The sequence below is a fragment of the Solanum tuberosum genome, unplaced genomic scaffold, assembly GCF_000226075.1.
Source record: "Solanum tuberosum cultivar DM 1-3 516 R44 unplaced genomic scaffold, SolTub_3.0 scf00646, whole genome shotgun sequence".
NCBI classification, from domain to species: domain Eukaryota; kingdom Viridiplantae; phylum Streptophyta; class Magnoliopsida; order Solanales; family Solanaceae; genus Solanum; species Solanum tuberosum.
This window is the reverse complement of record NW_006239694.1, coordinates 4,082-18,090: the sequence shown is the minus strand read 5'-3', so window position 1 is coordinate 18,090 and position 14,009 is coordinate 4,082. Positions and strand designations below refer to the sequence as shown.

The 14,009-nt window shown below is 35.7% G+C and overlaps 2 protein-coding genes across 4 annotated transcripts; one reads left to right on the top strand and one right to left on the bottom strand.

Annotated features, from left to right (window-relative positions):
* Positions 1–453: 453 nt before the first annotated feature.
* Positions 454–5,045, top strand: LOC102587704 (uncharacterized). Of its 2 annotated transcripts, none has more exons than XM_015305417.1 (3): positions 454–699; positions 1,287–1,422; positions 1,965–5,045. In XM_015305417.1, the coding sequence occupies exons 2-3, from the start codon at positions 1,302–1,304 to the stop codon at positions 4,673–4,675; spliced, it is 2,832 nt and encodes a 943-aa protein (XP_015160903.1). In that variant the 5' UTR covers positions 454–699; positions 1,287–1,301; the 3' UTR covers positions 4,676–5,045. The 2 variants fall into 2 exon arrangements, with proteins under 2 accessions (XP_015160903.1, XP_006367438.1); XM_006367376.2 differs by having other exon boundaries at positions 454–777.
* A 258-nt stretch (positions 5,046–5,303) lies between these two features.
* LOC102587381 (uncharacterized aarF domain-containing protein kinase At5g05200, chloroplastic) lies at positions 5,304–11,516 on the bottom strand. 2 transcript variants are annotated; one of them, XM_006367375.2, is made up of 11 exons: positions 11,392–11,516; positions 11,212–11,320; positions 10,433–10,575; positions 9,818–9,931; positions 9,539–9,727; positions 9,273–9,428; positions 8,432–8,697; positions 8,244–8,341; positions 7,022–7,200; positions 6,314–6,430; positions 5,304–5,717 (listed from the first exon to the last, which is right to left on the bottom strand). In XM_006367375.2, the coding sequence occupies exons 1-11, from the start codon at positions 11,455–11,457 to the stop codon at positions 5,544–5,546; spliced, it is 1,611 nt and encodes a 536-aa protein (XP_006367437.1). In that variant the 5' UTR covers positions 11,458–11,516; the 3' UTR covers positions 5,304–5,543. The 2 variants fall into 2 exon arrangements, with proteins under 2 accessions (XP_006367437.1, XP_015160901.1); XM_015305415.1 differs by lacking the exon at positions 10,433–10,575 and having other exon boundaries at positions 11,392–11,497.
* Between the last annotated feature and the right edge of the window lie 2,493 nt (positions 11,517–14,009).

The window sequence follows — 14,009 nt, the reverse complement described above, 5'->3', positions numbered from 1 at the left end:
ATTTTTTTGCCATCTGATTCGGTATACAATTAGCCATTTTCGGTATAAAATGTGTTTGTGTTTGTATAAAGCGAGAGAAAAGTGTATATACAAATACAAATATTTTCGTCCTATACACTTATAATTATACAAATACATATCTTATTATACAAATTATAATGTATAAATGAATTTATACAAAATTGAACAATTTGTATAAAATTGAATGTTTCTAGCAAATTATACAAATCAAAACATAAAATTTGTTATGGAGCGCAATTATGCAAACTATGACTATAACATATAAATATGATTTTTATGTTTGTTATATGTGAAAGTTGCTCTAGAATTAATGATAAGAATAAATTAAGAACTAAGCGTAAAATTATCTATTAATTTCATATTGGACATCTCAAAATAATAGGATTGTGGAAAAGTAAGACTTTATCTTTATCAGTATTCCGCATTAAATATTTGATCGCCGATTCCAACTTCCTACTTGTTCACCTTTCCCCTGTTTCTTCCCTCCGTTCACAACAAAGTAGCTACGGAGTATTTCTTTACAATTTCACACAGCAGGAAGAAAATATAGAAACTACTACTACTATATTGGAGAAGCTTAGACTTGTGGGTTGACAACCTTTCTTTTCTACACGCCAGGGAAGACTTTTCTCTCTCTCTCTCTCTCTCTCTCTGGAAGAAGAAGAAGAAGAAAATGAGGTCGGGTGTTGATACTTACTATAATGCTAATACTTGCCGTTAACGTAAACTTCTTCTTCTAACTAATTTCTTTCCCAGGTCCGTATATCTTTTCTTCCTCCACCAAATGAGTTTATATTTCCTTAAAAATTGTTTGATGAAGCCATTATTATGCTCTTTCATCTTCTTCAATGGTAGATTACTAAAGTTGATTTTTCATCTTCTTTTTTTCGGGTTTCTGTATTTATCATTCTTTTGACTTTGGAGTTTAAATCTTATGATCTCCAATCCATCTCTAATTTCTGGATCTATTCTATACATATGCTTTAATGAAACATTAGCTTCCGTCTTTCAATGAATCAGCAATTTTTCCAATTGAATTAATTCAGAGCACCAACAAGGGTAGGGTTGTGGTGGAGTTGTAAGTACTCCGAGGTCTCGGCTACGGAGTTGTCTTTGTTAGGGAGAATTAACGTAGAATGGAAAAGGAAACATACAATTTATTTTTTTGGAAATGGTGTTATTTCATAGTAGTATTTGACCTGCTATTGTGCGCTTGTTGTTCATATTCAAATGGTTTCTTATTCTCTGTCACGTCTTTTTTGCAGTTTCTGCTAGCTAACATGAGTAATCAAGCAACCACTAAAGTTCGGTTTGTTAGATGTCCCAAATGCCAATTGGTTCTTCCCGAGTTAGCAGACATTCCTGTCTACAAGTGTGGAGGATGTGGCACAATTCTCCAAGGTCATTTTTCTTTCATTGTATATTTTACAATTTTGTTTGTTAATGATAGTCCAACGCACTAAGCTGTCGTCTTGTGCTGGTTCATGACATTGTGTTAGCTTGTAAGAGATTATTTTTTCCATGGGTTGAACTCTTACATTGCTCCCATCCTATGTTAATACATGTAGTGTTGGAGGAAAAAGAAAAAGATCTAGTGCGCGTATTCACCCCAACAAAAAGATCTAGGCTTGTTAGAGGACATGGATTAAGCTCTTATTCTTACAGCTTTAGTAACAGTTCTATGCTAAAGAACTAGTTTTGTTAGATAAAAATAAAGGAATGGGAACAATTATTGGTGGTATCAACTATCTGGAGTCCGGAGATCCTTTGCATTTCAGAGTAGTCCAATAGATATTTATGGGTAACCTAGTATGCCAGTAGAATTAGATATTTAATTCTTATATGTGATTAATTCTAGAAAAAAGAGGGGGGTGGGGAGTTAACATAAGTGAATTATGGTTTAAGTTGAAATGACTTCCTCACAAATTTTATCTTGGATGCAGCTAAGAATAGGAAAAGAGCTCCTACAAAGAACAACGTACTTGATCAGAATGAAATAAGCAGCGCAAGTGAAGAAGCTTGTCCTCCTTTGAAAGGAGATTCTTCACCGAACGAATGGAAGAAGTCAGATCAAGGGGGCGCTGGAGACTATAACAAGGAGCTACCTCGACAGTTAAATTCCACCGATGAGCTTCCAAGCTCTTCTGGGGTTAGCTGCCTTGAGAATGAAGATCCTTTATCCAAATCTGCAGTACATAAAGGAGATGAACACAGTTGTTCTTTGGATGAAAAGACGGAACAGTATGAAAATGGATCTCGGGATCACCACCAGTTTGCAGGAGGAGAAAACTTCTCCAATAGACTTGCTAGCTCAGATCAACTTACTTGTCCAGAATTGGGAAATTCAATTGTTGAAGCGAAAGAAGATGCCGAAGGTTCAGCTATTGAAAAGAGAGAGAAACTGGAGCTGGATAAAGACACTGGATGCTCAACCCATGAAACTGAACAAGATATGGAAGTTTTACCCCTTGAAGTGACAGAGCAACTGGAACTGGATGAAGGCAACTTGGTGGATGACTGCACTGTAAATGATCAAAATAGAAGCGGAGTTAATCATAAGAGTAACTCCCTTGATGAGAATTCTACTTACTCTGGATGTGTCATTCACAGAGATAAAGTGTCTTCTGGAAGTAGGGCACATGAAGATGGAATTGAAAGCAAATCTCTTGTGGAACAAATCATTGGAAGGGGACAAAATGATTTCCAAGGTCACAATGCAGAATCTTCTGAAAATGTAAGGTACCCCAAGGAAACCTCTTTATCTGCTGAGGTAGCCAGTGACTTTGAGAAGCAGTCATCTGCATGCTCTGACATGTTCCAAAGTATTTTGAATGAAAGCATCACATCAGACACTTTGATGGCTACTGATTACGAGCAATTTGAGCAATTTCATAAAGAGATTCCCTCAGGTTTTGACCGTATAAGCTCTATGGATACATTAGAAAATCAACCTCTAAATATTTATCGATCTGAGCCTCCTGTCAATCACAGAAATATGATCAGATCTCCTACACATAGAAGTTACTATGGCTATGATGGCAGTGCATCTTCATGTGACGAGAATGATGATATACCTGATCAGTACAATCACCAACCTGTCAGAAAGTTTAAGGAAGCATACCCTGTCAGCCCTGGTGAGTTTCTTTTGGATGGTAGAAGCCGAGTAAACCACAAAATGAGTGGTGAGTCGAAGATGGTGCAGCGAGCAATGAACTTTCCCACAGCATTACCAGGAAGGGGTCATCAAGCTACAGAAGGCAGCAACTGGAGTCAGAAGCCTCAGTCTAGAAAACGTGGTCAGGCCTCTGGAGGTAGAATGACATTGGACAAGGATGAGCATGCCACAACATTTCCGTTTATTTCAACAGGTTCTCATGCAGGACATAATCATGGAAACCCTTCAAATTATCGGAAAAATATGACCCACCATTCTGGTCTCCTTCCACCCAGAAAGCCCTCAGATTCAGAACCAGACAAAATACAATTGTTGAGAATGGTGTATGAACTTGAAGATCAATTGCGCCAGACACGTATTACTACAAGGATGGCCAATGGAGCCAATGGGCGGTTTTCTGCAGAGCCAATGAGGGATGAAGAGTATAACCCCTCATACTACGATCAGTTTTTGGAAGATGGTGAAGTAAGTGGTGATTTGAACTATTCTAGATATCCTGTAAGAGGCAGTCATGGAAAAGGCTGGCCGCAACAACGTAAAAGCTCAAGAATACCTTTTTCTGCAGAGGTTTCACATTACAGGCACCAAGCTGATTGCCTGTGTTCACATTGCTCCCCTAAGGTCCGGCATTTCTCAGCGCAGCTGCATCCTTCAGTTTGCTATAACAAAGGCCGTGGGGTTGGCTATTCCAGCTGTAACTGCTGCAATCACCTCCAGTCTGATTCTTCAAGCCCTCAGCATTACTCAAGCTCTGAGTATTCTCGATGGGACCATGATACAAAATCTGATGATAGGAGGCACAAAGATCATGAGATGAAGAAACTGTATCTGCGAGAAAAATACTCAAAAATGCGGCATCTCCGACCAGTAGCTGGTGGAGCCCCAATAATTTCTTGTTACTACTGCAACGAACTTCTACAGCTGCCTGCAGACTTTCTTCTTTTCAAAAGGAGATGCCATCAGCTTAGATGCAATGCTTGTAGGAAGGTGCTGAAGTTTTCTCTCCAAAACCAGATACATGTAGTCCCATTCCATGCAGAGGCTTTAGCTCCTCCACCAAGTGAGGTTGATGACAGCACTGGTGTCACTGATCATCAGAATCTGGCATATGAATATCATCTTAATTCTTGTCCCCGTACTGAACGAATATCGTGTTCTGATGATTTGGGACCATCTTTCTGCAGAAGCATCTCTACTGAAGGGGAGCCTTCACTACCTCCAATTCAACCTCGTGGAAGGACCTCTTTCAATGGAGAGATATCCTCTAGTAGTTCTTATGCTCCCACAAAAGACAGAAAAATGAAATCCGTCATGAGGGAACCTCGTATGGGGACCTTTGGATCACCAGAGCCTTCAGCTAAGATGTCTAAGTGGGGAAAAGTATCATCTTCAGAAATTGAGGAAGTACGACCAAACGGAGGCTCTCCTCTTCATCGGCTTATGGGTTATGAATCGCCAAGCGAAGTGATACATTGGTGACTGGCTCAACTTTCAGGAAATGAAACAACGATCAAAAAGAAAGAGGCAAGTCATTAGGCAACAAAGAGCAATAGATTGGTAATTTTTGATAGATACTTGACATAAAGGGATCGATATTCTTGGTGTTAAAGATGTTGAAACACAAACAATATTTCGTTTAGGCGCTCATCCATTTGTATATCCTGAGTATCATTTTTTTCTCTATAGTTTTTCACTTCACACTATGTACAGGTGAAATCAAAGTGGCAGCTTGTAGGTTGTATAGAAAAATTGAGGTGTTCATGGTAAAAGTGTCTGGATTTCTAGTTATTTGTGTGATGATAATTATATGTATATTTAGAATAAAGGACATATTCAGTTTTTCTTCTTATCTTCTAAAGTTCATTGTTTAATTTCCTTATCAATATTGTCGTTTATCATACTGTTTGTGGTTGCTACTGTTCTTGTCTCCATTATTCTTTATATGCTTCACTTGAGCCAAGGGTGTGTCATGGGGAAAGCTACATATAGAACAACGATTACTTGAGGACATTCTTATCGCAGTTTAACCATTAATATTTGAAATGAGTTTGGATAATATTGGGTATGGGTTGAACTATTGTTACATCAATTAGTCAGCCATCAGACATTCTAGATAATGGTCGTATAGTAAAGATATTATTAGGGTAGAGAACGAACAAAAATTCAAAGTTCTCTACACATCAACCAACAACATACATCAGAAAATATGATACAATTTCTTTTCAAAGTTTGCTATTATATACAGTATATTAGAAAATCTTTTCTTTTGATAGGTTACAACTTACAGACTACAGTATATTAGAAAATCCCAGGAAGGGCAACAATCTCTTGGTGTGACTTACAATCATCATTGGTATATGTTCCTTTGTCTTTGATTAGAGACGACGTTGATCCTCTGATCTCGATACATGTTCATGTTTGGAGCTAACAATCTGGTGTAGCGGTCAAAATAGAGAAGTTGCTTCATCAGAAGCGCAAACTCACGAGGAAATTTCAATCCATAAGATTCACTAACTCTAACCTGCCAAACATTGAAGAACATGGATCAGAAAATAGAGGTTACAGGGACAAGGAGAAAAATAACAGCATTTTATTTCATTTCTTTCCTCTGTAAGTATCTTATTCCACAAAAGTGCATGAATATGTACAAGCATAAACTCGGTGTCCCTTTATGAATGGAAGGAACTAAGGAATACAAATGAGGTGTCAGTATCATAAACATTCTGCATCTTACACCAAAGTGAAAAAGATATAAACATCTGCACTTAAGCCTATGTACTAGTTCAGCATTTTTTTGTATGATAAAAGATTTTTAGAAGACAAAATGCAACACTTTTTGCTGCATTTATTTGACATTTCGCACTGGAGATCTAATAAACTGTTCATTTCACATATAATTAGCCTAATATCAGGACATCTCGAGTACCAGAGAAAGAAAAAAAATAGAAGAGTATGTGATACTTCTAGACAAATGGCCTTGTTTTTATTAATCATGCAAACTTAGGACCAAATAGGAAAGTGATGTCTGACTTTGGTTACGTCATAAGTTTGAAGCACAAAGCCATAGCTGTGGAAAAGAATATGTATAGATTAATACTAGAGCTAAAATTGCATTACCACGTCCAGAAATAGTGCATTCATCTGTCTCTCATCAAATGCTACATTGGCAGCAACAGTAGTAGCATTTGTACTTGTGTCCCTGGCAGCTGCAACAACGATTTCTGTATCTAAATCCTGTGTAGAAATAACGATATGGGTCAGAAAATTATTAGTTGAAGCTCAGCTAGTCCAATGAAATAAAAATTTTGTAGCGTGAAATTTGTGGTTCTCCAGGCAGGAGAGCTGCCCAGAATGAAGACAATATCAATGACTTACCATCCAAAACTAATAACTACTATTTCCCAGAAGGGCTTCCTCTCTCTTATCTTTTTACTTTACTAGGATTCCAACAAAGGAAATTCTATAATAAGACATCCATCATATTCGAAACTTCAGTCTCTGAATTAACAGTTGACTAGGTTCAAGACAAGGATGAAATGATAGAATTCAAAACCACCTCCATTTGATTCATTTCGGATTGCTTTCTCGCTTATGTCCTTCTATTTGTCAGTTAATGATGGAGAAATATAATAACTTTTTCCAGTCTTGCAGCCTTCAAAAATATGGCTCTTTGGTTGATGAACCATATGTAGCCAATAAACATTGACTAGCCGATCCCAACCCAAGGACAAGTATACACAGGAACTTTAAGGGAAGAGAAGGCAACAGCAGCATATAAAACTTTCATCAGAATCTACAGAACTTATGCTGGATCTTATATTTTACCTGAATTGACAAAAATATTTTCTCCAAGTCCCTCGCAAAAGCCTTCGAGTCCACATCCTTTCCAGTAGCACCCATGTCAATTAGAGCAGATGCCATCGACTCATAATCTTCAATTGCTATAGATTGCAGAAATACTTCCATAGCAGCCCATGTCTTTGGAGATATACGACCAACAATTCCTGCATAGGAAATCCTTAACCGTTTTTAGTATTTCCGTTTGATTGAAAAGATGTTAACAGGGAAGTTTTAACTCAATTGGCATGCCCATTTTCGATATTTAACTTAAATTAGCATGCCCATACCCCAACCATAGGAAAAAATTAATGTAGAGTCTGCACAGATCAATTTATGTGGTTAAATAAATAAAACTAGCTGCTAATAACATTCTCATCGGGAAACTAGAGCTAAATAATCTATTGAAGTTTGATCAGGAATGAGACAGAACACAGTTTTCTGAACCCTTAGTTAAGAAAAGGAATCCATGATGACTAGTCAGCAGTTTCTCAACCAGCAAATGGGTCAGAAATTGCTTTGCCATCCAAGTTGGTAAACTATTTGCTAGCAAAACTTGGTGATCCTAAGACTGCATTTCATTTATAAATATAAGCTTCTACAAAAAATCAGGTAGATAACTAATACTCCCTCCGTCCCAATTTATGCAGCATACTTTCCTTTTTAATCTGTTCCAAATAGAATGTCATACTTCCTTATTTAGAAACAATTTAACTTTTAACTTCTCATTTTGTTCTTAAGATGATTCATAACAACACAAATCTCTATGTCTTGTGTTAGACCACAAGTTTCTAAGGTCTTTCATTTTTAACCTCCAGGCCCCAGTCAAACCCCGCCACATAAATTGGGATAGAGGGAGTATTTAGTAAGAACTTTGTACAAAACGGAGTATCTTGCTACATGACAATTTTAACCAATTATTCCTTTTACTGAGCAGAATATCCACTAGGACATAAGTTTCGTATCTTGTGCATTTTCCTTGTAGCCTTTTTCTGAAAACTATTCTCATGCACTTTCTTTCTCTTAAATGATTGTCATGCTGGCCCTGGGCTCGGACAAAAAAGAAAGAATTATATATATTCTGAAGAAACACATAAAAAATATGAAGCAGATGACACCAATTATCCACAGCCCACACAAACTTTTGGCCTACTTTGTAGCCAAAAAAAAAAACCAAAAGAAGGATGGAGGAGAAAAGATGTGTAGGTACCGAAGTCAAGGAACCCAATACGCCCATCACGTAGTTGCCACAAATTGCCAGCATGTACATCGGCATGGAAAGATTCACAGGCAAGCAGACTTCCAAACCTGCATATGGGCCAAAGATATCAAACTCTACTGGTCAGAGTAAACTGAACATAAAAGCCAAACAGACTAAAACAAGATCAGAAATGTTACCAAACATTTAGGGCAGTAATAAGACTGGTCTCAGGACTGGAAACCAGTGACTTAATAGAGTCTAAGTCTGTCAAAGGTACTCCATATAGCCTCTCCATAGTCAAAACACGCTTAGTACTATATTGACGGTAGACTTTTGGAGCAGTGGCCTGCCTAGTTAGTCCCATGGCTGCTAAATAACTCCTAAATGACTCAACATTTGTAGCCTCCTTGTTGAAGTCAACTTCTTCTAGCATTGATTCTCGTATGTCTTTGACAATAGCAACCTGTATAAAAATTGCAAACAAGGAAACAAATTTGGGACAGGGTGGTGAGGAAGTTTGAGATATAGACAAAAGCAAAACTGTTGTTTATATGGAAACATGCTCCAGTCCCAACAAGTTCACAAGAACTAGTCACCAAAACTGAAATAGAGCAGCAATAAATAAAAATTAAAAATACAAAAAAAGTATAATTTGGACAATAGTATGAATAAAAGAGATGCAACAGGGCCACACCTTCTACATATAGGCAAAATCTATATAACATTGCAATCTGGCAACGTATAATCCAACCAATGAGCAGAAAGGATTTACATTAGACAGGTTAAGGTTTAAATTGCAGTTATGGTGTTAGAGATGCCCATTACTTTAGTTTAAGAAGCTGTTTCAGAAAGTAGTATGTGCTCCAAGAACCACTCCTCTTTCCTTTTGTTGATGAAGAGGCAGGGGATGCTTTTTCTTAAGAATTTGAGGATAAATTTAAATAATTCATCGAAAGATAACAAGAGTAGAAATTCTAGAGGAAAATAATAATCATATCAGCAGTCACAGTAAAATGTTTAAAACTATATGCATTATACCAGAGATGCACGGCTTAGATCGGGACTCAAAAACTCCAGGATACGTGCTGCAATGTAAATAAAGTTCAAATCTGCAACCAAAATATCTTCTATTCCAGGTTTCAAAACCTTTATCACTACATCCTCTCCTGTGCCTCTTATTCTTGCACCATGCACCTGAAAATTTAACATAGTTGAGCCATTTAAGAGAGCAGATGATAAAACATTTTGAAGAATGGAATCATCAATTGTCATGAAACACAAGACAACGGAAAAAAATCATGAACCTGAGCAATCGATGCAGAGGCAACTGGTGTGGGATCAATATATTCGAACACGGTATCAATTGGTCTGCCTAGTTCCTCACGCAAGATTGTTTGGATCTGTTCATAAGGAACTGCAGGAGCCCTGTCAAAACAGTACTGGAATTCTTGAACATACTCCGGTGGAAACAACGTGGGTGCGGATGCAATAAACTGCAGATGGTATGGCAATAAAGTCATGTGTCATTGGCATGTAAATGAAAGATCATGACAGCCAGTAAGATGATCTTGATTCATCCTTACCTGACCTAATTTGATATAAGTTGCACCCATGCGTTCAAACAATTTCCTCAAATATAGGGGAGATAATAGCCCAAGCTGCAGCTGAGTCGGTAGTCCAGTGGACGAGTTTGCCGTCTAAAAAGTAAATTAAATAAAATTAAAGAAAATTACACCTGTTAACAGTCTAAATCTATGAAAGAACTTGGTGAAGTAGATTATTCGAAAAGATAAGTCAAGAGAACAAGCAAAACAGATTCTTTCCCTTTTTGTTGTGGAGTAGGGTGCTTTAGTCATAATATTGCTCAAGTACAAGTTGAATTGTGGATTCTAAATTTGCGTGGTTTTGAGGGCTCAAGGAGTTCAACTAAAGAAGCTTTGCTATAGTAATGACTACCACCCAAGCTGGTATATGGTTTTACCACACTTACAAAAAGTTCATTTTATACATTTAAGTAATTTAGTTCAGAACAATATGAACCTTAATGGGACTTGGGAAACAACATACATTCAACTGTGAATTACCCCTTTAAATATGTTGATAAAACAAAACCACACCATGAAATTTTCTTATTAGTTACTTATAAAATTTGTTTTTTATTGAGAATAAGTTGATAGTTAGCACTTAGAAGTTGTTACCTTAGATATATCTTGCAGCCACTCACTGCCTACTCCAACTACAGCTTGGACACCCTGAGCTAACCTTAAGGCTCCACGAGGACCTGTGCTTAGAGATGTTTGGACAATATCCTCCACAAGTTTGGGCAAGTTCTCTAGACGATCTACCAGATAGAGAAAAATAGCTTGAGTTAAGCTCAACAATGACAAACTACGAAGTATTTCAGAATACTTAAAATGCAAAGCATTTTCCAAAAGCTTTCTATCATCATAACCTATAAAAAGGTGTCAAACTGATTCTGTGCCCTTAATGAGGTGAATTAAAATATCTGTGCCAAATCAAAACTCAGAGCAACCCAAAGCAAAAGGCATCCAGACTGTCTAATGCAAATTAATAGAATAAAGTGGCCAAGTTCAATATATTGTACTTCCATTCAGGGAAATTCTTCTTATGATAATTGACAACATAATCCCACTGAAGAAACTCAAGAACCCATAATTTCTCCCCATAATCTCTTTTATAAAAGAATTTACCCCTTAATTATAAAGATTTCCATTGCCCGGTGCACTAAGCTCCAGTTATGCGTGAGGTCGAAAGGGTTGGACCATAAGGGTGTATCCTACACAGCAAGAGGCTATTTCCACAGCTGAAGTCACATGTCCATAACATAAAGAGGGATTTTTTGACAGACGTTGTAATTCTGCTAATGCTTGACTAATGAGTGATTATAATTAGTCTGTTCTCTTTTTCCTAATAGGGGAAAAGGGAATTTACAGCTTATGAATGTAAAGTAAAGCACCTTGAAGACGAGAAGTAAATAGATCCTGTGCCTGAGAATAACGAGCAAAAACTCGCAAAACATTGGGACGATTCCGATAAGCAATGTTTCTTGGTCTAACTATCGGCAACTGCAAAATAAATGAAATTAAATTCAAAGATTCAAAATACCCAGATGGTAAAAAAGGTAGTAGAAGGAGACCTGAGAGTGAGGGAGTAGTGGTAAGCGGCCATGAGAGACGCCCCTCAACACTGTAACAACTGCCATTTTTCTCAAATGAAGAAAAGAAGAAAAATACTGTATTTTCTTTAGTTTTGGTCAATCATGTAAAATTGTCGGACGGAAACAGTGAAAGATAGGAGGCCACGTAGCATATGCTCATTAGCATGATTATCAAAATACACTAAAACCTCTCTAAATTAATATAGATGAGATTATGAAATATTATTATTCTGTAGAGGTAGTGTTTCGACATCGAAAAAATTATTCAGGAATGAAATCTCAAAGAATTTAAAAGAACCACTTATAAAAATGTCATTCGTGAACTTCAGGTCATGATTAATGATTTTGATTACCGCAATAAAATGGACGTTAATAACCTATTGAATGAGTGAAAATGATACATGTTCGGAAGTCTAGAGCTTAGAACAAGTTGTGGATATCATTGGAAAAATAATGTTGATGATAAAGTTGAAGATGATACAATACCTTTAGAACTAGTTACGTGTAAGGAAACACTTGCATTTAGAACTCTTCACAATTTTATGGTGCAATTAAAAAAGAAAACACCGAAACATTTGGATGCAATAAGAAAAGTTAGAGATGAACTTCAACTAGATTTAAATTTTAATAAAAAACAGAACATAATAAAATCATATTTCACTAAATTTTCTTAGATATATTTGTACTTTTAAAGAATTATTAATTTATAATATTAATGGGACCATACATTTATATAGGGGTCTTTTGAAAATATATTATCTTATTATCTTATTGAAATGAGTAATTTTTTCCATTGGCCCAAATCGAAACCGGAGAAAATTATTATCTTAAAAATATTATTAATTAACCGAGTATTAGTTTAGTGAGGTTTTACTGTAGTACTATTAATTTAGAGTTATATTGATTTGCTATCTATCTATTCGTTTGAAGATGTATATGATTGCTATGTATATATTCAATCCATATTTGTTGGATATATCGTATGTGTTGTTCAAATTTTATTGTATCAATACATATAATTTTGTTGGATAAATTGTATATGTTTAATAGGGTAATAAAATCAAATTCAAACTTGTTCAATTCGTTTAAGTTTGTCTGTCTATTTATTAGCTCAATTCATTTCAACCCACCTCATTTAATCCATTAAAAGTTGGGTTGATATATGACCAAATTGACTCATGAGAAATTTTGTCAATTTTTTTTTCAATTTGATATGTTATCTATAGCCATAATAAAGAAAATATTAATCTTATATGTAATAAATATTTTAATAGAATAAATAAGGCAATTAAAACTTAGTAAAAATTGAATTGAATTGGATCTTGAAGCGTTTTATGATCTATTACTTGATTCATTTTGACCCGAATTAAAAGTTTATTCTGAATCCTTGACGTATACATCTTAGAGAGTGAAACTGTCGCATAATCTGTCAACCGACTCTTATTTGCAATAATGTATTTCATTTACTTGGCCCATTTTAGGACTCATGGCAAGTTATCGATTAGAGAAATATTGATATGCATCTCTTCAGTAAGTCAATGAACTACTTGAAACTAAACTCTTTCTTTCTGCTTTTTCAACTTCTGCGATAGGACAAATGGGTGGGTTGGGTTGAAATTAGAGATATTAAAATGAGTTAAAATAGAAATTGAGTTGGTTTCTAACCCGCTCAAGTTTACTTTGAGCTCAATTGGATTGGGTTTAAATGGGCTTTAAAACGGATTGGGTCTTGACCCGCTTAATCTTAATAATTTTAATATATTATCATTTAAATTTTATAACCACAATTTGAATTTTAATTCAAGAAAATTTGAAAAAAGATGTTACAAATGGATTCATAAATTCTAAAAGATATAAAATAAATAGTAATTCATATCTTCAGTATAAGAACATATATTACATCCATGCAAATAAAGAGTCTTAAAATAGGTTGAAATTGGAGATTAAATTGGGCTCAATTGAGGATTCTTTTAAAATGGGTTAGGACTTGAATGAGTTGAGATTGAACCCAATTCAAATTATCTTGAGCCAGAATTTTCAATAAGGGGGTTCAAAATCTGAAGAAATAGACACACGAAATAGCCGAAGGGGATTCAACATTTATTATATATACCTAAAAAAATATTTTAATCATGTATAAATAATATAATTTTCCGCTGAAGGGGGTTCAGATGAACCCCTGAGAATAAGGTGGCTCCGCCACTGTCTTGAGCCCAACCCTTAAAATTCTTGGCGAATTCTAATTATAACTGTTACCATAGTTGTATTTTTCAGCTCGCTGTGAATCATTTATAAAATTTACAGAATCGATATTAGCTCCACATATTTTGGATCAATGATCTTCTTCATACGTTTCACACCAGCCCAAAATTTATTGCATTTCATTCACTACAACATGTTATTGAGCTAATTAAGTACAGCTTGCTGAATTGTGTAATCATTTGGTTCATAATTGTGTTTCTAATGTTGTAAACCCATCAATCTCTAAAATGCATGCTGTGTTTTTCACCACAGTTCTCTATCTATCGCTATTCATTCAAGATATTATCTTAGAGATTCGATTTAGAAAACACGTATAGCTTATCATATAATTTTTC